At 39.5% G+C, this 24,151-nt stretch overlaps 1 protein-coding gene across 1 annotated transcript in view; it reads right to left on the reverse strand.

Annotated features, from left to right (window-relative positions):
* Positions 1-24,151, reverse strand: part of eys (eyes shut homolog) — a 265,468-nt gene that overhangs the window by 29,662 nt on the left and 211,655 nt on the right. The window contains exons 42-43 of the mRNA XM_074676533.1: positions 15,574-15,682; positions 5,997-6,220 (exon numbers count right to left, since the gene is read on the reverse strand). Coding sequence (XP_074532634.1) covers positions 5,997-6,220; positions 15,574-15,682 — 333 coding nt within the window. The remainder of the gene's footprint in view (positions 1-5,996; positions 6,221-15,573; positions 15,683-24,151) is intronic.

The raw sequence follows: 24,151 nt of genomic DNA on the forward strand, positions 1-24,151 counted from the left end.
ATAAAAAGAGAGGATCCTCGTGTCGTCATGAAGGTCGAAATCTCGAAGCCAAATGTCAATGACCTATTTTCAGAGGCATCAAATCTCGTTCTAGGATATCAGAAAAAATACAATATCTAATTTTTTGAAAATTCAGGGGGTGAACGGTCTTGTTTTCAACTTTATTATTTTACATGTAAGTATTAAATCACGGATCAGCATGATATGTCCCCTTTAAGAAAGTCAAAATAAAAATCTAAAAATATGATAAAAGTTTTGAACTTCAAAGCTCATTTAAATGAAGAATACAAAACAGTTATGCCTGATACGTCTGCAGTATGACTCTGTCGCGCTGCATCTAGGTTGCGTTTGTTAACTCACACCGGCTGTGTGTTCAGTCCAACAAGCTGCATGACTGACAGACAGTTGGAGTCACAGACCGAGGAGTTCTGGCACCTCCCAATCCATTGATAAGTCTCTCTTTATTCATGTTGGGCTGTAAAACTTCAAACCTGTTAACTCCTGGTCTGGCTCCACTCATGTTCAATCGTTGTCATAGCCAAGCTAAATACGAACTGATTTTGACATGGTTTTATTTTGAAAGTCACTGGGTGTTTTTATGTAGTTTCCTGTCCCGCTTGATCAGCCATTCTATTTTTGATGGACACAGAGCTGTGATGCATTAATTCAGCATAGGGAAGATCTAGCAGGACAGGAAGTCGTGACCGGAAACTACTTTAAAACACCAAGCGTCTTTCAAAATAAAACAAACCATGTCAAAATAAGTTCGTATTTAGCTTGATTACGACGACGAATGGACATAATGAGCGAAGCCAGACCAGGAGTCAACAGGTTTGAAGTTTTACAGCCCAACATGAATGAAGAGAGACTTATTAATGGATTGGGAAGCACGGGAACTCCTCGGCCTCGTGACTCCATCTGTCTGTCGGACATGCAGCTTGTCTGAGTGAACATGCAGCCGGTGTGAGTTGACAAACGCAGTCAACACGCAGCGCAACAGAGACATGCTGCAATTGTATCCAGTGTTTTTCAGGTGTTACCTGCAACATGATGAACTTGCCACACAGACATACTGCAACAGAACAGATCCAGTGTAAGTTGACAGATTGAATTGAATGAAACCTATTTGATCCATTTGCCGTAACAGAGCGGAGATCACTGCAGACACATCTGGTGTATTTTAGCCGTTAAACACCACCTGTTTCAGTGGAGATAGATTTAAACTGTTAACAAGCTGCAGTGTCATTTTCAAATTTAGCCTGATACACATACCTGTGAGAAACAACAGAATATGGTGCAAGTCTATTTGTGTTTAACTTCATGACTTCCTGCCAGGATGCAACAGATCCGTTCCAGTACTTATAGATCGAGTGTTTGCTTTTCCTTGAAGCTACATCAGCTTTTAAATGTCCATCAGCTGTCTATAGACTCAGATTTTGACAATGTCTCAGGTTTAAAACTGAGGCTCATATCGAGCATCCCAGGCCCGCCACTGAGGAATAAAAAGACCATAGTCCTTGGGTGCACACTGCCAGGCTCTCACATTTATGTCACTTTAAATACCTAATCAGTATGTATCACCCTCACTCTGCAGGCCATTATCCCCTCATGGTTTATCATTGATATCCCTACATGCCTAAGTGAACAGAAACCCTCATGGTGCTGAAATCACCCCAACTGAACCCACTATCAAAATCCTTTGTCGCTTTATTATCATATGTCGATACGACCCAGCCACTAACAGAATGAAACACTCTCTGTGAACTCTTGGTGACCCCTGCACGCTGTGTGGTTCAAGAGCTCACCGCATTAACACGTATTCATCACGGCTATAATTGCCAGGCCTGCTGTTTCTCACATGACAAGCTAATGTGGCCACAAAGCCATGGCTCTTAATTGGTCTGCTCGGAGTCGTTTATATTCCAATATTCACAGAGTGCTGTTTCATATCCTGTTTAATAAAAGCAGCAGTTATGTTATAGTGTGATGCCTAGGGTTTTCTGCATAACATGAGGTGAAAGAGCATTATATGAGCTTCATGTAAGTGACTGTTTAAGATCCATTTTTAAAACCTTACTGATGACATATAAGTCTTCATATGAGCAGGTGCTGAAGAGCATTACTGTAGTTTTCATTCTCCAAAAAGACTTCTAAGACGTGTCGGGTTAGGCCCGCTGGCTGTTCCAGACCCCAGAATAAAGACAGGATGAGCCTTTTGTATCAGCACTTCAGCTTTCAAACAGTCCTCTGGTTAGTCTTCAGTCTTCTGACACAGCCTCTACTTTCAAAGTCTGCTTTCCAGCTCTCCTCTCTCTCACACTGACAACAGCTTCTCTGAGTCGTCAGCTCCTTATGGCACAGTTTGAAGAACCGCCTCATTTAAACTATCTGTACTCGTTTAAACCTTTTACTTTTTTCTCTTCAGCTTTATTTAATGTGTACGAGTTCTTGATGGTTAATGAGTATTTTATTTGCACATCCATTTGTGAAATATCCAAGGAAAAAATATCTCCTCCTTGTCCTCCATGATTCTTTCCATGATTCTGATCCTTCTTCACCTTCTCACTTCCTCTGCTCCTTTTATTCCTTCCATCTTTAACTTCTGACTCTCCTTTCTCCTTTAAATCACTGTTCAATCTCTTTCTTTCCTCCTGTTCATCTTTGTTTCCTTCTCATAGCTCTTTCTTAGCTTGCTTATCAACGTTCCCTACTTCAACCTCTTCTTCTACTTCTTCCTCTTTTTTTCCTTAAAATTCTTTTCCTCCTCCTTCCTTGTCTGTTTTTTTGAATTCTTCTTCATCTTTTGTCCTTTCATTTTCTTTCTCTCCTTTTTTTCTTTCCCTTTGCTTCCTTTCCTCTTTCTTCTTCCTCTTTTCCTTTTGTTTTTTTTTCATTCTCCCTCTTTAACTATGGCTTATTTTCCTCTTCCTTTCTTACTCTCCCTCCCTTTATTTTGCTTCACTGCCTGTTGTTTCCTATTGTTTATTTTGTTCTCTTTTTGTTCTCCCACCTTTTCTTTTTTTCTTTTACTCTTCTTCCACTTCTTTCATTTGTTTCTTTTCCTCCTCTACTTCTCTTTCCTTATCTTTCCTTCGCTTTCCTACCTTGTTATCCCTCCTCTTTTCTTTTTCTGCCTTTTCCTTTTCCGTACCCCTCTTTATTTGTCTACTTACTCACTTTTCTTTTGCATCTCAACGACCTCCCTTTGAATTTTTCCTTTTGATTCTTCTCTTTTTTTTCATCCTTTTTTTCTGCTTGCTTAACCTCTCCTTTCTTTTTTCTTCCCCTTTTCTCATTATTCTTTTGCTTCTTTACATCCTGCTTTCTCACTTTCCTGTTAGTCTCTTTACCCTTTTCTTCCTCACTTTTTTTTTTTTTGCTTCTGATGTTCTTTATCATCATCAATATTATCATCATCATCATCTTGTTCTTCTCCTTTTTTTATCCATGTTATATTCTTTTCTTTTAATTTTCTTCCATTTTACAGTTCTTTCCCCTTGCTCAATTTTCTCCTCCTTCCTCATCTCTCTATAGTTTGCTGTGGACTTTGAGATATTGTGTTTTACTGTAGGAGTAGCTTGTAAGTTAAGCGATGGTAAGGATATCTCCTCTGGTGTAAAAACTGACAACATTGTCAAACATAGTTTCCTTCACTCTGTTTTTCGCCAGCATAGGATGTTCGTATCTGCTGTTGGCCATTCCTTTTTTCTGCATTAAATGTTAAATGATGTCAAAACGAAATCCAGCAGTCAAGTCAGGAAGTTGAATCTGAAAAATCTAAACTGAGCAGAAAGCTCAAACCATTCTTTGACCTCTGTGAGAAGAAGGGGGAGAAAAAAATCTTCTTCTTCTTCTTCTTCTTCTTCTTCTTCTTCTTCTTCTTCTTCTTCTTCTTCTTCTTCTTCTTCTTCTTCTCCTCCTCCTCACTGAGCCAACTCTGAACCCGCAGAGAGCAGGCGCTATCACACTGCAGCCGGCAGTTTTCTTTCTCGACTGCACATTTCTGGAAGAACTGGCCATTTAATTGGTGCAGCACTAAAGAAAAACAGAGCACTACAACTTAAAAAAGATGATTATTCTGCCTACAAAGCTGAAAGCCTGCACCAGTTTGTTTCTCGCCAAACTGGGAGAGTTTGGATGTAACACAGTATACATGTGTTACTTACATACAGCTGCCAAACTTTACCACAAACAAGACATATTTCATTTTTCTAGGATGGAGTCAAACCTGAAATACTTCGATGAAAGATTTCATTCTCTGATGCAATTAAAAATCAAGTCATGTGTTTTGCTGATAGAGTCCCAGTCCATAATCTCAGGGTGTACAGTTAGCCTAAAACAGTTCTAAATGGAAATTCTACAGCAAAGATAAGGAGAAGCAGAAAACTGAACAGCTTTGCATGAAGAAATGGCTGGTTCTTTTGCCAAAACTGGAATTTCACTAGCTGGCTGTGTGGGTTAGTTTGTGCTCAAAGCTGCTGATGCACAGCCACAGCTCCATTCATGTCTGTAGAGATTGGGGGAAACAATTTAAACTGGAATACATATGCATAGAAGAGACAGGGAGGCTTTGGCAGGCCTGCTTCATGCTGGGTAACATGGGTCGAAAGGTAACAGCAGGTCGACCGTGCTTTTCCATTTTTGGCAGACTTTCTTTTCACATGAATAGAAACACATGATGATTAAATCTTAATGTAAGTACTGTACAGAGAAATGCATTGGAGAGATTGCAGGATGGCATGTGACCACAGTGATGAGGACATAACTTCTGGACATGGGACACCTCCTCTACCAACTGCTCAACCAGCTTCTCAATTTCATACCTGTGTGCACTCAAAAGCTCCTGTGATGTGCTTTTAATACTATTTTACATTCTGCTTTTATCAGTTGATGTATCTCATGTTGGGACTCTTTCCGATGGAAAATCCTGCAGCAGCAGTTTCTGACACAAAGTGCCATGTATTTTTTTTTTTTGCCTTTTGTATGTCATGCAGATGAAACCATTTCAATCAGTTTTGTAACTAGTTTTAACTCCTTAGCCTTAAATTAAAGTTGAGCCCAGAATAAATACCTCTGAAATCTTTCAAATCAGTCAGAATATAAGGCTGCAATGTTCAATTAGTTTTAGCCATTCATCACAAGGGCTGACAAGGCTTTGGACTTTAACATGTAAAACTATTAATCAGTGTGTTAGGAATATAATATCTCTATTACACTACATCCAGACAAAGTCTGAACTCTTTTACTAAAATCTTCAAATAAACTCATTTGTCATTGTTGGCATTTTTAGCCCATTCATTCAACAGGCTTTCTATTTCTAGTCCTAAAAAAAAATAACCCTATTAATCTCTAAAATTCAAGATTTTTTGGTGAAATTAATAAAAGACTGACAGCCTTGTACCTGTCCACTAAAAGTATAATGGTAAAAAATGTTGACTCTAAAACACTGAGGGAGTTTAATTAAATTGGTGGCAGCTACGATTTTGTTAAAAATCACATTTTTGATATTAAATAAATGTTTAACCTTTTTTTCAGTTTTCTGAATATAATTTCATCTGCACTTTAAATCGTAACAAATATAAGATCAAAACATTGTATCTTTTCTATAAATTTACATGTAATTGCAGATACCACGACATTTTTTTGTTTCCATCACCAATAAAAAAAAAAAAAAAAAAAAAAAAAAAAGTGGGATTTTTCTCAAAACTTCTGTAAGGGACTAAAGGTTCAACATGTTTTTGGTGCCCCCTGTGGACAACTACTATCTCTTGCTCATATATTTAAAGCACTCACTGGTTAAACATCACTGCTTTCCAAAACCGTCAAATGCACCACTCAGTAGCAACAGAAAATGTAAACAGTGGTTGAATTGACAAATTGACTTGCACTTACCCTCTGGCAGCAGCTTTTTCATATCTTCCAAAGTCATCATATAACATTTTAGCCTGCTTCATTGTCAACTTATTTTCCCCCTCATGTGAAAAATGACCCAGTACCTGATGCAAGTTCCTCCGTTCCGACAGGGAAGATGCTGGCAGACAGGTGGGTCACAGTTCTTGATGTTCCTCCCTCTCACTGCCTCACCCATCAGGTAAATCTCTTTCGAGTTGACCCGAAGTTCTTTGATACACCCGATGAATCTTCTTGCACCCTTTGCGGTTCTGTCATGCATCTCCCAGTGAGATGAAACATCCCCAAGAAATAGTGGCCCAAAGCTTCCCTTTATGGAAAACAAAAAAAAACAGAAGAAATAGTGACAGCTTTAGTATTTAGTAAGTCAGATTACATTTCACAACATATGCCTCCCTTTAAACTTGACAGCAACACTCATTCAGAATCAGTATGTGTGAATTCATTAACATGATTATTTCATTAGCAGGACCTTATGATAAATTAGGAGCAACAAGGCAGATTAAAAGCTGCTCTCAGGTTGTAAAATGACCTACACATGTAACAGGCTTTTCTCTTTCAGTCCTCCTCACACCATATGATAACACACAACCCTAATGCAATAAGAAGAGGTGAAATAAAAAATAAACGCTGCAAGCTTTCTTTGATCTGCGAGGTAATTGGGTTGAATTAATGTAGATAAATTCTGTGAACTTGCAGCTGCTCGTACCATAACAGTCACTTTAATGAGTAAGGCGTAATTGTGTGTCTGCTACTGCAGCCCAAGTGAGGCCGCATAAAAGATGCAACACAAGACTGTCTCATATTAGAGCTTAATAACGTATTTCATTCAGCAACTCTGACCCCAGTCATTAAAATGAACAGTGAAGCTACCGTCTGTTTGCAGGTCTGTATAACACTTCTGTTCTCACACCGTGGGTGATTGTTTCATGAAAAGCAAACCAATGGGGTCTTTCAACTCCTTTCAAAGTATGTCACCTAATGAGTGTATCATGAAAACAGACCTTATCCTATGATGAAAATAAACCCCTCAGAGTACAGAGATATGGCTGCTTAAAGGAACAGATGGCACCTTATTTCATTAAAATTTGGCCTTAAAAATTTGTTGAAACATTTTTTATATAACAAGTAGTATGACATTAAACAGATGTCTGGTGGCTTCTCTGTGTCTTCCTGCCCTTTTAGATTTGGGTTTTAAAGTCTTGTCAAGGCAGATTAGTTTGCACCTAAAAAGGTTTTGTCAGTAGGGAGCTGAGGCAGCTTGTGGCAAATTTTTTAATACATCCCTGGCCTACAACATCATATTCTGCTGAAAAAAACACATTTCAATGTTGTTGTAGTCCATAAATAGTAAATGTTATGTTTTTAAGTCAAACCCCTTTTCTTCATATTGAAGTCATTCAGTAAGGCGATCAGACTTTGTGATCCAATATAGTAACATTATCTTTCCTAAAACTTTTATTTGGTCTGTCTTAGTTAAAATAATAAAACTGGAAGCTCCCAACAATGCTTTGCTGCTGATTAATAAAAAAAAGTGGACAAAAGAGATTATAAAGAGGTGTGACCTTAAAGTGATACTCCGGGATGGAACAAGTTGGGTCCTATCACAAGGTTTAGGGCAGAAATTACCCCTGCAGCAGTGTTTTTGTGCAGCAGAAGCAAAGTGCGCTTGAACCAAACACCCCCTCCCTGCTCGTCAGCCGGTTTCCTCTGCACTCAGACGGGGCCATATTTTACTTGACCAAAAACACAAATAAACGGACTCCCACCAAAAAAATCTGATATCGGTCTGCATTCACACTTTATTTAGAGAATTTTCAACGCGCTTTCACACAAAAACACCACTAAATAAGGCTCTAGTTCTCATCATGTCTCTTTGTCCTGGCAGACTACCTGCGTTTGTTTATATCTGGCACGCTTCGCGCGCGGACTGATACACTAAGCGGCGAGCGCCTTGTAGCCAGCTGTGGCTCTGCAGCGGAGGTAGCACCATTTTACGACACAATGACAACTAGAGCCTTATTTCGCGGCGTTTTTTGTGTGAAAGTAACGTGCTGAAAATTCTCTAAATAAAGCGTGAATGCAGACCAATATCAGATTTTTTCGGTGGGAGTCTGTTTATTTGTGCTTTTGGTCAAGTAAAATATGGCCCTGTCTGAGTGCAGAAGAAACTGGCTGACGAGCAGGGGGGGGGGGGGGTGTTTTGTGCGTGCGCTCTGGGCTTCTGCTGCACAAAAACACTGCTGTAGGGGTAATTTCTGCCCTAAACCTTGTGATAGGACTCAACTTGTTCCATCCCAGAGTATCACTTTAAAGGTAAGTTTGTACCTCTGCGTAGAACCAATGCCTTAAGTTGATCAGAGACCTAACCATGTAGCAGACCCGTTCCTCCTCCAACATGTAACAACATGTTACACCAGGTCATGTACTGCAGACCACAAACCCTATGACTGGTCTGTTGAACAGCATCATGTTTTGTGTAACTATCTGTGGAATGGCTGCACATTACGCCTCATTCAATGTCTTCTCTCTGTTTTTCTTTGTTATACTTGCTTTACCATCAATGGCAACATGTGTCAGCTTGGAAATAATATAATACTCTCAAATCATAACAAAAAAGCAATCAATAAACGCAGAGGCAGCGGAAGCAGATGTCTCACATTCTTACAGACCACACTGCCCTCATGTGCCTCGGAGGGGTACTGCAGAGTGTGGACTACTACAGAGTACTACAGACACATGGACACAGAAGGAGTAACCAGGCTTAACTCCAAGTGAAGAAAAAAAACTCAATCTGTGATAGCTATGGATATATTTTACCTCTTTATTTTACTTCTTTGACTTCACATAAAAGCACTATGTGCTCATGTGCCATGTGCAACAATTGCAACCACTAATTACTATCACTCATATAGTTCCTCTGCAATCCTTCTCAAGAGTCCAATTCGTTAAATGTATTTGAGGCAGATTCCAGACTGAAACCATCCCTAACATATAAGTATCATAGTCTTCCAGCTGGCTCACTCTGTACACAAGTAGGCTAGAAACAGGGAAAACCTGCAAACATCCCCCAAAATGTATGAAGCACCACCACAGTGAGATAGGAAAATGACAGGGGGAGCTATATGAACCTGATAGTGCTTACAGGTCATTACCAAGCTGTTTATATATTTATATATTTTATCAGTCTGTGGTAGCCAGTGCTTTGTTTTATGGTGCAGTCTGCTGGGGAAATAGTTTAAAGCAGAAGGACAAGAGGCGACTGGAAAAGCTGGTGAAGAGAGCTAGCTCTGTGGTTGGATCCAGTTTGGACTCACTGGAGGCTGTGGTGGAAAGGTATACACAGAAGAAAGTGGAGGCCATCATCCGTCACTCTGATCACCCACTTCACACCATCATAGTCCAGAGAATCAGCAGCAGGGGACGTCTTACCTCTGTGCGCTGCAGGACCGAAAGGTACCGAAGATCCCTGCAGCCATCAGAGTGTACAATTCTTTGCTTGGAAGAGAGCCCAAACAACATGAATTTCCCTCCGGGGATCAATAAAGTATATGTTATGTTATGTTATGTTATGTTATGTTATGTTATGTTATGTTATGTTATGTTATGTTATGTTATGTTATGTTATGTTATGTTATGTTATGTTATGTTATGTTATGTTATGTTATGTTATGTTATGTTATGTTATGTTATGTTATGTTATGTTATGTTATGTTATGTTATGTTATGTTATGTTATCTTATCTTATCTTATCTTATCTTATCTTATCTCATCTTATCTTATCTTATCTTATCTTATCTTATCTTATCTTATTTGTAAACAATGCTGATTGGTCTTTTTTTTTTTTTTTTTTTTCAGAAAAAGCAAAAATATTCTTACTCAACATTTAGCTTTCTTTTTTTCAAACTGGTATGGATAGATTCTTATTTTATATCACCACCACATCAGACACTTGAGCCCTACAGCAATGGATATAAGTTCTGGTTTTAATTTTAAAAGTTATTGTTAAACAGCTCAGGGCTTTTATGCCATGTATGTAGTGCGGAAGTTCTGCATCTGACTGACATGGTTGTGTTGTTACTGAAGGCTGCATGTCCGACAAACACTTCTGTCAATACTTTGGTAAAGTTATGTTACATTACATTGAGATATTCAAAGCTATGCTGATGATAGCCAGGCATTTATGACAATAACATAATCCTTTACTGCACTGACAACGTGAACATTCAAACGATGCTGAATCTTAATGTTTTCCATTTTCATTAAACGTTATAAAATAAGAGCCGTCAGTCGAGAATTTATTCAGCTTTCATGTTCTTTGAATGTAACATTCATCAAGCTGGTGTTCCAGGAAAGGTGTTAGGCATCTGGTGTTCAGTAACACTATGTGGTTATTAGCAGGTTTTAGCTTCATACAAACATGCAGCAGTTATGTCACTGAACTGCTTAAAGGCACAGATGACAGGATCCGCGGGAACGTGTATGTAATGTCTGTAGAAAGTTAAAAGCCCTGAAACCATATTTAACAAAGCTCTGGATTCCGCGAAAATAAGCATCTGTGTCTGGATCCGTTTGCTATCAGCTTAACTGTATTTTTATGTGATTCACACAGCTATGAGCCACTGGAGCTTCATGATAACAACAGGCTGATGTGGGAGAGGCTTTATGGTGCCTTCAAGTGTGTTTACCGTGTTTATGAGAAGGGTCCATTTGAGAGCTCTGCTGATGTAATATTCATGACTCTGTGAGTGGACGCACAGCACACACACACAAACTTCATGAGTGCAGTAAGCTGATTCTCCAGCTGTCTGAAGGTAGTGCAGCTGAATATGTCTGTGTTTAATAATTTTATTTCTACATGGTGTTGTGATGCACTTCTGGGCCAGTTTAACTCGTCCACACTAAGAAAGACGGGCAAATATTGTTGTTGTTTTTTTTTAAATAGAGAAGTTAAAGCTTGCTTTATCTAAATGACCAAAGCTAAAAATCCAGCAGTAAGACTTTCAGTGCTGTTCCCAAGTATTTAAGACCTCATTTAAACTGATGCAAAACTTTCCTCCCTCTGCTGTATGCTGGCCTGTAGTGTGAACTGCCAAACTTTATTCTGTGCATGAAATTAACTTTTCTGTCCAACATTTTCATCATTACCGAGACTTACTCATAACTTCTGGTGGTAGAGTTTGTCGGGAGTTCAGTGGCAGCAGACAATAACAACCCTCATTAACGGCTGACATTATGATCCTGAGAGGGCTACAGGGAGTTTGCTTTGGAGCTGTACAGTAGCTTCAGTAATAGTTGATATCAAACTCGTGAGTTTTATCTTCTCTATTTACTGTAAAATTTAAGCTCCAAGCTTTGGTGGCCAGAAGAAACATCAGTGAAGATTAAAAAGAAAAAAATAATTTCTAGAGCTGACCCACACTGGTTAATCCATTTATATCAATGGATGTTAATCTGAAAATTGATTTTTGAATCACTAAACTGTTTGTTGTTGTTGAGAACATCTATGCTGATCTTGGAGGGCGAGACTGTGTGTTAGTGAGATGGGAGCCAAAAGAGTCAGTTCCTGCTGGGCTAAATGATCTGGATTACTAAACTGAGCTGGAATTCACATCACTGAGGTGGTTGACCTGGGATAGAAATAGGATCCAAACCCTGGTCGTATAACAGTAAGACAGACAGGATTGAGCCGAGCCATCTCAGGCTATGAGAAATGAAATCCATGTGGAAGTGCTAAAACCTGCAGTTCTCTATGCATGTACAAGAGGCTGGATGCAAAGACACTTACATTTCATTTCATTTTTTTTCTTTTAACCTATATTTAACCAGATAAAAACCCATTGAAATCTGGATCTCTTTGGCAAGAGGTCTGCAGCACATGTCATAATGAATAAATAAATAGGTACAGTATGGTCATTAAAAATAATAATTAAAATGACGGTTTGAAATAAATTAAAAATAAATTAGTGCTGGATGTAAGTGAAACAACAAGTTCAGAAACACTGGCACTGGTCCATAGTTTCTTGTTTTTATTAAGGCTGTAAGAGTAAAGAATTTGGACGGGTTAAGCCCAACCCATTTGGGGAAAAAAAAAAAGTAATGACATAGTAATTCATTGCTCTATTGACATTGCTGTAGGGAAGGTGAACTTTTTTAATGCTCTGTGTTTTCATCATTTTTCTTTTACAAGGTTTGACCAAATAAAGGCATGGCTGACTTGACTGACAGGTGTGGCTGTCTGCAAAGAGACAAGGCACGGTCATGCTGGCCATTCGAACCATGCTTTGCTCAAACACGATTACGCCATTCCCCACTGGAGAGCACAGCCTGCGGTCACATTACGCCAATATGGACCAGACGTAAGGCACACGCATGGCCCTACTATATCATCATGAAGCATCTGTTTACATGAAGCACTATCTCATCAGAGTCAGTGAGACACAGAAAACACTGCACCAAAACAAGAGACTTTTATGTGATTCACAACGATTGCTGAGAGGAGTGGTCGCATGGATCATACTTCATGTCTTGTGCTCTTGCATGAAGTGAACCGCGCTGAAGCACACCTCTCTGAGGCATGCCAAAGCAGAGAGATCAATTGGCTTAAGCACGTCACACTTGCGGTCATACTGGACAAACAAACTGGACTTTAGGGCTGAAGTGTGCTTAAGCACAGTGTGGTTTGCCAGTGTGACTGTGCCCTAAAGGCCCGCCTGTTTACCTCATCCTAATGCAAACAAGGATAGGTTGAGTCGAGTAGTTTCAATGTGGGTTCTGCTGACAGTGGTGATGTCTCTTAGACTTTATCAATGTAATTTACAATACATTGTAGCAAAACGGTTTTAATGTTGGCATTGATGTTGAAGTCTGTCCAATTTAAACACAATTACTGGATGAACTTATATGAAAGTTAACAGTTAAAGATGTAAATAATCATTAGATTACCACCTATACGAGCCAGGATGTCATTACAGGGTGGCCTGCTTTTGCTCTCCATACAGGCTACTTTGCCTGGATGCTTAAAGACTACTTTTTGTGATGTTTCTATTATTACTACAGGTGATATGCAGAGTACATCTGAGGAACCTTAGAGTTCTCTCTGTTGCTGTGTTGTGTTGTCCTTTACAGCCACCATACAAAGTCAAAGAGATGCAGGCCTCTTCTGTTGCCAAATTTGAGTATCAGTCTTATTTTGACTGGTGTTGACAAACTAAAACTAAAACCCATTTAATCAGTGCATCTTTAAAGCATTGCAGTAATCCTTTGGAAAAATTGGCTGATAAGTGTCAACAAATAAGAAGAATTACTGAAGCTAAAAACACTTTAATGAATACCATATTAAAAAAAGAAAAATGAAAAGAAAGGAAGAAAAGATCTCAAATTAGAAGGCCATAAATCACAGGGAGAGACAAGTTAAGCCTGTGGGAAGGTTGAACCTCTCTCTGCATCTTTGACAGTGAAAAACAGAATTATTAATTTAATAACAAATATAGGTGTTGTTAATCAAACTAATGAGCCAGAATGAAACAGCCCAGCCTGTGATTAAAAGGTAGGATGAGGACATTGTTTGCCACGTGTGATCATCTTGGTTAATGAAATAACAGCTGCACATATTTTTAAGAAGAGCGGGTGTTCCTCACTGATAAACAGCTGCTGTTACTCTAGTACTGTGTGATAGGTCGTCTTTGATAACATATGGGTAAGCTAGTTAGGATGATGCAGCTTGATGAGTATAATAATACTACAGTGAGAAATCCACAGGTAGCAACAATGTGCTATAATCTCACATAAATTGGCCAATAGCAGTATTTACAGCATCGTTTTAACAGGTAGTGTTGTAAGACACAAGTATCAGCAGACACAATAATAAAGTACCCTAATAAGAGGAGCAAATCTCTCTGTAAAGGCTATTATTCTATCATTATGCCGATGAGCCAGATTTGAAAACTCATCTTCACCAAAGACTGTTTAAAAACAAACATGCTGTGTGTCATTATATTTAGTTCTTGCCTGCTGATTTATGTGCAAGTACTCAATTTCTAGGAGGATTAAGGCCCGATTCATTTCATTGGTTAAAATAAAACGTTGACTCTCTATAACTGTGAACATGCACATCAAACTAATACAAGAATTGTACAACTCATAGATGTATAATGGATAATAAATGGATGTGGTCTCTGTGATGTGACCCATTTGTTTCCGGTGCTGGGTTTTCAAGCCCATTCTCGGCAGATGCTGACTGAGCTATGTTGGCATCACTTCCTTCAATGGAAGGAAATAGAGACATGCCAGGCATTTTAGTTTAAAGTCAGGAGTCTAAACACAACAAAAGTGCACATTACTAAAATATCAGTTAGGGTCAAGTAACCTTGCCACTAAACTTTTGCTGGTTACTTTCATTGTCAATAGTAGTGATGCCTTCACTTCACTTAACCCATTCCATATTGCAACCATTCGCTCTCCAGCACAAATCTGGTTGGTATTGCTAGATTTTGCATATGTATCCCTCTTCTATCAAATAAATTTTAAGAAAAAGGGTGTATACCATGAAATAAAAGGTGTGAAGGAATCCATGACATAAAGAGAAGCAGCCATAGCGAGTAGCCGGTAGTGGGTGTCTAGGTGTCTTGGCTGCTGTGTGAAGAATATGTCTGGCCTGAATACGCAGACACATTCCTAACGGCAGACACCTTTCTAAGAACTGTGGGTCACTCTGAGGCAGACAGCTCCAGACAAATACCACCAAGTTGTTCATCAAACTAATCATTGGAACTTGTTTAACTTTTACTGTGATATATTTTCTTTCAAAGTGCCAGAGCGACGGGTCAAAGAGTGCATACTAACATTGATTACTTTGTAACCAGAACACCATTGCTGTTGTCTTACAAGCAAAAAATGATTTACAGCTTCGCAGAGCAGTTAAAATCCTCCCTTGTGATATTACAGCCTGCTTTGTGATGAGGTCTTCAAACTCTTGACCTCTCACTCAAAATGTTTATTTCACCATCGTGATGGCTTTTTCTCATGCCTAACAAAGAGCTGGAGCGACGTTGGAATTTCAAACAGGATTTTTTTTGGTGAATGAGCTTACCCCATTGCAACCAAAAAAAAAAACAAACAAAAAAACAACAAATACACTTGGTCCTATAAAACTTTAAAGTATTGTCAAAGTTTGTCATCATTTTATGAACAAAATCCTTTTTTTTGAAAAGAAAATTTGATTTGGCGCCCCCAGTGGACCGTTTCTTAAGAAGACTCATCCTGTTACTTCTTAACAGTAAAGAATACTGATGTGAAAAAGAAAAACTAAAACTGTTCTGGCTGCTTGGAGATAAAAAAAAAAATAGCCACAAAGAAACAGTCGATCTTGTTGCTGTCAGTCTTGTGAGCTTTAAAGGCATTAGTTCTGATTTCTGCCTGTTTCGTAACCAGTTTGAAACTCCTCACACAAGCTACACATTTTATCTATTTCCTCTTATTCCTGAGAGTCCAAGAAGTGCACACAAAATGATGAACCCTTTCAATTAACACCATATTTTCTATCTGTTTAAGTTTCCCCTGAACAGAGGCTGGCCCCAAGGACTCAACATTATGAGTTTAAAATGCTAATTTACACAGATGACTGCACAAAAGCTTGATCTGACTGCAGACGGGTCACGTTACCTCTGACACGGGCTGTGACACCAACTCCTGCATCCGCTGAGCAGTGCCATTATCTGCTGCTATTTCAATCATACATGACCCTCCTTGTTTGCCAACAGGCAGATCGTATCTGTGGAGAGAGAACAGAGAGACACAGAGGTCAGACGGAGAGGGGTGTGATATCTGATACTGACAATAAATCCAGCAAAGCATGAAACGTTGTGCGATGGAGGGACAGACAGCCGTCTCAGCAGCGAAGCAGCTAATGTGACCGCTGAGACTGAGTATGGCTACATTTACATTCATTCACTACTTTCAGAGGAAGTTTATGCACTGGTAGGCCTGGCTGAGAGCAATGGTGCGTCTCACATTATCGGCTAAAACACAGGAGAGACAACAAAAACAGATTGGCTTCCACAACTGGTTTTAAAAATATCTAGAAACACATATTTTGCAGCAGATATGGTGTTCAAATTTTCATGCTATACTGCAGAAATGAAGGTAAAGAATATTGCACAGCAAGAAAAGTCTGGCCTTTTTGATTGCTGTCGTTGTCTTTTAGATCAACACAGCATCTACTCAGTCACTTCAATTTGAACCCAGGCAAAGTATTAGTGAGGACACCACAGAAGGCAGAGCAGTGCAGAAGAAAGTGAGGACAATCGGGGTGATGAGGAGGCAAGAGTGGGGCTAAATCGATGCTGTCTGACTGCTGGTCAGTGCCAGCTGAGAGAGAAAGTGTTTGCAGCAAAGAACTCCTCTTTCTGTCAGCAGCAGTTCACGGCCAGGCCTTTTTAGTAGATATGGAATTCTGGCATACAGCGAGAGTTTGACCCAAGTGCTTACCATGAACTGCTGCTGACAGAGAGAGGAGACATTTGCTGCAAACACTTTCTCTCTCGGTTGGCATTGAAGAACAGTTACCTCAAAAAGACAGCATCGATTTTGCCCCACTCTTACCTCCTCCTTCTCCGATCGTCTCCACTTTCTTCTTCTGTGTTGTCCTCCCCAACAACACACAGGTTTAAACTGGAATAGTTGAACAGACATAGTTTGATCAGTTGGAGGGACAACACAGTTTATATTGCCTCTCCCAAAGCCTCCATCGTCTTGCTCCAGGTCTCTTCCTTTGTAGATTTTGTCTCCTCTGCATCCCCTGTGCGTCTTAAATATCCAAAGTTCCACAGGAATCTCCAGTGGTTTGGTCGATGAGCCTGCTTCAGAGTGACTGGCTAAGCATGGCTGCATCAACAACAGCAACAGTGTGATCGCTAAAGTCTGCAGCTCCACCATGAAAAACTGTGAAAAGCAGTCCACAGCTCTCCACCCAGAGAAAAATCTGACATGTTTAGTAAAGACTGTGAAAAGTAACATGAATGAAAAGAACACGCATTAGCAACAGTAGCAGGCTGCTTGCATGATTCGCACATGTGCACAAGCAAATATGTTAACATATACATTTATAATGGGGAAAAATGGCATCATAACACAGAGCACATTGCAGTGTAAACAGAAATGGCTATTTACTGATCAATTTGCCTTTTAAAAATGTGATAACGCTCAGAACTATATAGTCAACTGACATAATTGAAGTTAATAGGATACACACTTGGTGGTGTATTTTAAAGTGATACTCCGGGATGGAACAAGTTGGGTCCTATCACAAGGTTTAGGGCAGAAATTACCCATACAGCAGTGTTTTTGTGCAGCAGAAGCCCAGGGCGCTTGCACTGAAGACCCCCTCCCTGCTCGTCTGCCGCTTTCCTCTGCACTCCGACGGGGCCATATTTTGCTTGACCAAAAACACAAATAGATGGACTCCCACCGAAAAAGTCTGATATCGGTCTGCTTTCACGCTTCATCTAGAGAATTTCCAGTGCATTACTTTCACACAAACACATCGCTAAATAAGGCTCTAGTTCTCATCATGTCTCTTTGTCCTGGCAGACTACCTGTGTTTGTTTATATCTGGGACGCTGTGCGTGCGGACTGATACACTAAGCGGCGAGCGCCTCGTAGCCAGCTGTGGCTCTGCAGAGGAGATAGGGCCGTTTTACGACACGATGAGAACTAGAGCCTTATTTAGCGGTGTTTTTGTGAGAAAGTAACGCGCTGAAAATTCTCTGAATAAAGCGTGAATGCAGACCGATATCAGACTTTTTCGGTGGGAGTCCGTTTATTTGTGTTTTTGGTCTAGTAAAAATTGGCCCCGTCTGAATGCATAGGAAACCAGCAGAGGAGCAGGGAGGGGTCTTTGGTGCGAGTGCCCTGGGCTTCTGCTGCACAAAATCACTGCTGTAGGGGTAATTTCTGCCCTAAACCTTGTGATAGGAACCAACTTGTTCCATCCCGGAGTATCACTTTAAGGCACACCTCAATACTCTGTGTCCTTGTGTGGCATCATGGGAAAATCAAAAGAGGTCAGCCAAAATATCAGGAAGAATATTATTGACCTCCACAACTTTGGTTCATGCTTGGGTACAAACTCTAGATGCCTGAAGGTGCCACATTCATCTGTTCAAACAACCATACGTTAGTACAAATGCCATGGGAATATCTCGCCGGCTATCGCTCAGGATGGAGATGGGCTCTGTGTCCCAGAGATGAATGTTTTTTGGTGTGAAATGTGTGAATCAGCCTCAGAACAAAAGCAAAAGAGCCTGTAAAGATGCTGGCTGGAGCTGGGAGAACGTCATTATCCACAGTGAAAACAAGTCCTAAACCAACGTGGGCTGAGAGGCCACTCAGTGAGGAGCAAGCTGTTACTCCAATACAAGAAAAAAGTTTGCAAAATATACAAAGGGACAAAAACTTACATTTTTGAGAGACAAGTTTTGTGGTCTGATGAAAGTAAATTCAAACTGTTTGGCCTTAATGACCATCATTACGTTTGGAGGAGGAACACCATCCCAACTGTGAAGTACGGGGGTGGTAGCATCATGCTGTGGGGCTGTTTTGCAGCACTTCACAAAATAGATGGCAGCATGAGAAAAGGACTATATGTGGGAATATTAAAGCAACATCTTCAGACATCAGCCAGGAAGTGAAAGCTTGGGTGCAGGTGGATCTTCCAAATGGACAATGACCCTATACTGTCAAAGAAGTTACGAAGTGGCTTGGGGACAACAATGTCAATGTCTTGGAGTGGCCATCCCAATGCCCTGATCTCAATCCTAGAGAAAAATTGTGGGCAGATCTAAAAATGGCATGTGCAAACAACGCAGCCTACAAACCTGATACTGTTACACCAGTTCTGACAGAAGGAAGTGACACAATTTTAGAAGACTATTGTCAGAAGCTTATGGAAGGATACCAAAAACATGTGACCCAAGTTATACAGTTTATAGGCAGGACTACCAAATATTTAGGGAATGGATGTAAACTTTAAGCTGAAGAATTTCTATTGCAGGGTTCCTCTAAAAATATGTGTAAATGTGCTGAAAAAGGCACTGTAATGCAGATAACCATGCAGTCAAGTGAATTTACACAATCAAGCACATTAGATGATTTTGATCCATATTCCAAAATAACATGCATAAAGGTTCATTACTAATAATAATAGCTACAATAACAATAAAAAAGGTTGCAGAAGCCCTATCATGAGTGCTCATTGTGTCATTCTGGATAAATTAATGACAAAACGAGGCCACAGAGCAGATATACATTATAAAGCTAATGAGTAGGAAGGCAATTTTATCATTTGACCCTCTGCTTCTCTCTGGGGAAATATACCATTGTACCAGTCATTAATGTTGCAGCCATAATGTTAAGTAGCTGGTCTACTTGTGTCATCCCGCAGCTTTGGTGGAGTCAAGTGATCCCTTCTCTCCAATTCATCATTGACTTTGTGCGGGAAGAACACAACAGCAGGCTCTTCACGGGGTTGTACATTATGCAGAGGGCCGTGCATTCACACCATAAACATGCTTCTACAAGGACAATAACAGCTTTGGCTCCATGTGTTAATTCACTTTTTGTTGGACATGTAAAAAACATCATGCAACACTTATCTGTAAAATCTGCTTCTACAGAATACATTAAACCATTCTTTGTCCGTTTACAAAAGCAGTTTGGTAAAAAAGCTCAAACGGCTGCTTTATCAGCCAGATGGAAACAATCAGGCCAATTGTCCTCCTGCTAATATGAAACAGCCTTTCAGGACGCCTCCCCAAGGCGATCACACACATACAACCTCACCTAGAACTAATTACAGGTATGTAAATCATGGGAGCTGTTTGTACACAGATAGGCACAGATGAATTAAGGCATATTCTTGTCTGCTAACATAATCTGTCAGAGATGAAGTGACTGAGTGCTAAGGGTTGTTATCTGTGTTCAAGTATAATTTTCAGACACCTGTGCTGCACTTATGCTTCATTTTTCAGACAGCCTTTCACCATCATCCCCTTTTCACTACAAATATCTGCACTTCTGCTCATTATATTTTCAAAAGAGCTTGTTAGCACCAATGTATTTGACAGGAATCATCATGTTTTTTCATCATTGTGCCAAACATTGACAGAAATTGTAAAACAAAGACAAGGCGATACCTCAGTAAACCTATAAGGTCAATACCATGCATATGGAAATAATGTTGAAGATGGATAAAGAGGAATTTTGCAAACAGAAACTGGGAATGTGTGCATTTCATCACCTGTCACTCTTATTAGTTGTCCCCAGAATCTCTGACCCGTCAGAAAATAGATTGATATTTTTATTTTTGTCGACCAGGAATGTTGCTCATTTGTTGTGTCTTGGCTGTAGCACAGACACAGCCACTTGCAAGGGCTATAATGCCAGTTACTGGCAAGTGTCTTAATGCTATTATGGTTTACTACCCGGATATGACAAAGTAGGGATGATAGATAACATCTCTTAAAGTGGCATGGTTTGGTAGTGTTGTGGTAAAAATATTAGATATAAAATTTATGTGGACTGTGTCTGGAGAACTCCACATGGCTTACACTACAACAAACATTGGTGGAGGCTAACGTGAGACCGAAGGCTGGTGTTAGTTGTGTTAGTGTCATGTCTAGTCAGTTACGTTAAATTTCACCTTTTTACAGACTTGTCGCTCCCTTTTTTTTCTTTCCATGCCTGGTTTTATTTTGTAGTCACAGATCTTTTGTTTCCGGTAACTTCACTTGCTGCCCTAATATATTCCCCCTGTCGTGATTGTCACACCTACTCCTTGTTGTTTCCACCTGTGTCTCCTTACTTCCTGTATTAAAGTCTGTGCCCTCCCCCTGTCCTATGCCCAATTGTTATGTCTTGTCAGTTCTTTAGTGTGCCAACCTTTCTAAGAACCCAAATACCAAAGTCTTGAGTGTGTATTTTGTTTTTTTGTCTTTCAGGCTCTCTATGTTTTTGACTTTTTTAGCTATCCACCCCCCCCCCCCCCCCAGCTTAGCACTATTCCTTTTTGCCTAGTCTTTTCTTCATTTTCATCACGTAAGCTGTGACCTTTTTGACTAATTACTCCAGTAATTAAGAACCTTTTTGTTTAAATAGTCAAACATCTGGGTCTTCTCTACCGGTCTCTTTGGCTGTTAAAGCTGAAAACACTCAGCTAACCAACACTCATAGTGTTGGAATCAGATCTAAAGTTTATTTATGGCAGAAAGTTATCGAGAACATTTAGATTTAGTTCAGTGTTTAAGTGAAAAGTCTGTATCATGGTTGAATGAGTCATCTCTGGTTACTTGTGCTGTGACTGTGAAAGACCTGAAAGGTAGCCTTTAAAGGGGCTGTGATTTGTTCTGATGGTGGAGACAAACACTTTTCTAACCACATTTAAGATCATTATGATTGCATTTGTTTTTAATTTGAAATCTTATGTGTGCTTTATAGAAAAAATGTGTCAGCTCCAGAACAAACCTCATGCAGCTAAATGAATTAGAGTGGATCGGCCTAAACACACAGACTCTGTGATCCTGTGTTTAGCTGTGTCAGTATTTTATGCATTTATATTTTAAATTAAACTTGAAACTTTTAGGTCTTTCTCTCCAGGGCAGTTGGTGAGTTGGAAATTAAATTTCCTTTTGAGTGACAAGGAAATAAGTCAGAATTTCAATACACCCCTGACCAAATCCCAGCCCAAAATGGTTTGCAATGCTTTTTCAAAAATTGGAAATAAAAATGACTGACGTTTGGAGTTATCCTACATACAAATAAGATACAATTAGCTAAGCCCTGAAACTTGCCAAAAAAAAAAAAGTGTCCTTCAGAGGGCTTCTATGTAACTTCTATGGAAACAGATTGTGATAAAACAGTTCTTTTGTTAATTTATTCACCACAGACCAATATTTACATTCTGCACAAGCACAGAATTTGTCTAATTTTATAAATGGCCTGCTATCCTAGCTAGGGATGGGTACCTTTCACATTTGAAACGATACAGTACTGATTCCCAGTACCTGGCAATCGGTATCGGTACTCAACGGTACCAATTTTTGGTACTTTTGTGTGTTTATCTGGTAAAAAATATCAATTTGGTTAACAATAAAATGTAAATTATTTTTAATTTAATATATTTATTCTTCAGTATATAACCCAGTAATGTTGTGTTTATGTCCAGCATGATAAATCACCTACTCTTCCATTCCATCACAGTCACAAGGATGCATTGAGGTACATAAACATGGTACCTTTTGATTTTACTTGAATCGGTACCTGGTACTTTTGACAGAATTTGGTCGGTACCTATAAAAGTACCTAATTCAGTACCCATCCCTCATCCTAGCAGTAGGTACAGATTTTGTCAACATGCACTACGGGAGAAAGGGGTTGATTTTCACTTTTTTTTTTACCTTGGTGTGAATTGCTCATCATTAAAATAAAAAAGTTCAATAGTCAGCCTACATTAAACTGAAGCCGATGTGTTGGCTTGAAATATGTATCCTCATTTTCCAACTCATTTAACAAAGAGTAGTTAACCACCAAAGACACTGACACATTGTGACAATCCACAAAAAGTTCACTGACTTCAAGTTAGAGGTCTTACTTCATAGATGACTATGTAGGTGAAATCGTATCCCGATTCCGTAAATTTACATACCACAGTTTGAAAGACAGCGCCCTCTGGTGGCAAGATATATTGAGAGTGATAACCAACCTGCATGACAATCAGCGCCCCTATGCAAATCTGCAGTATGCCAAAAACACCTGGATGTGCTACTGATTCAGGGAAAATCTCAGTACATAGCAGCCTGTGTAAACACGGTTATAACTTGTACAAAAACTTTTATCACTCTATAAATTAGTGCTACAGAAACAGTTTTGTTATCATCTGTAACTTCTGCTCTCAAAACCAAAAACCAAGCGTAGCATACTAAAAGACAGATCAAACAGTACAGTCATACTACATTCAGAGGCAGTATGTACTACATTGTATGTTTATTCATATGAGACACGTAGCAGGCACTTTCGAAAACAGCCCTTGTGTGAATTGTTCACCTTGGCATGAAACCTATGTTGTGAAAAAGCATTAATCAATTATTATCTAGATAATGCAAACAAAGCGGGATAAATTCATCCATACTGCACATTTCAGCAACAAGGGAATTCACAGTGCTTCAAAAAATCATGTTTAAAGGCAGAAGAAACATTAAAAGAGGACATTTAGAGATCATAAGAACAAGTCATTGAAAATCACAGTAGAAACAGACTAAAGGCGCAAACATAAGGCAGTTTTCAAATATAAGCATTACACTTAGAGTCAGGGGTGTATAGTAAAAATGTGTGTACAGATAATGTGTGAAGATAATTTAATGAAAGGCAGCTGTAAACAAGTCAGCCATGATTTTAGGGAACTGGGATTTGTGATGTGAGAGTCAAAACAAACTAATAAACATGCTATAATTATCTGTACTGCAACCCGGGCCTGCTGTGGATTATGAAATATCACAAAATTGTTGTAACACTCCCACTTGCAGAGGGCATTGGAGACATATTTTGGTGCTTACTACAGTAGCTTTTATGTGGCCTGCTAATGCTGCAAACACTGTCCCCAATGAGACACCGGAGAGCAGGCACGCAACACAAACTAGATGATGCTCCTTCATGAGCTCTCGTGAGCGCACCAAATGTTGCACCAGGCTGATTTACATTGGTGTTGCTCTAAGGCAAAGATGACTATTTATACAAAGATGAGTACCTAAGCCTGGTCTAGCATTCACATAGATTGGAAAGCACTCCGCAGCCTCACACCGCCTCCTCCATACACAGACATAAAAACAAACAAACACAAAACCATGATGGATTATTTTACACAAACAAACATGCAGGGGAGTCAAAAAGAGGCCGGGTTTGTCTCATGCAGAGATGAATCGCTCTGTAATTTCTTACTGGAACCCCAGAGCACCATTCAGCACGGGGTCTCACAGGACCAACAACTCCCACATTGAGATCAACAAACAAACAATTTATGAATATTTCAGTTTCTCTCTTCTCAGAAACCCACAATGCGACTGTGATCATTTTACTTACTCAATCATCATTAATGCATTTCTTCATCTGGCTAATGTGCTAATCATAAATGATTTGTCATCTCTAACATCCTCATTTGGGCTGTGTCTGGTGTGTGACTAATTCAGTGCAA

Source organism: Halichoeres trimaculatus, unplaced genomic scaffold (assembly GCF_033239565.1).
Source record: "Halichoeres trimaculatus isolate MK-OKI-2021-1 unplaced genomic scaffold, fHalTri1.1 fHalTri1_scaffold_8, whole genome shotgun sequence".
NCBI classification, from domain to species: domain Eukaryota; kingdom Metazoa; phylum Chordata; class Actinopteri; order Labriformes; family Labridae; genus Halichoeres; species Halichoeres trimaculatus.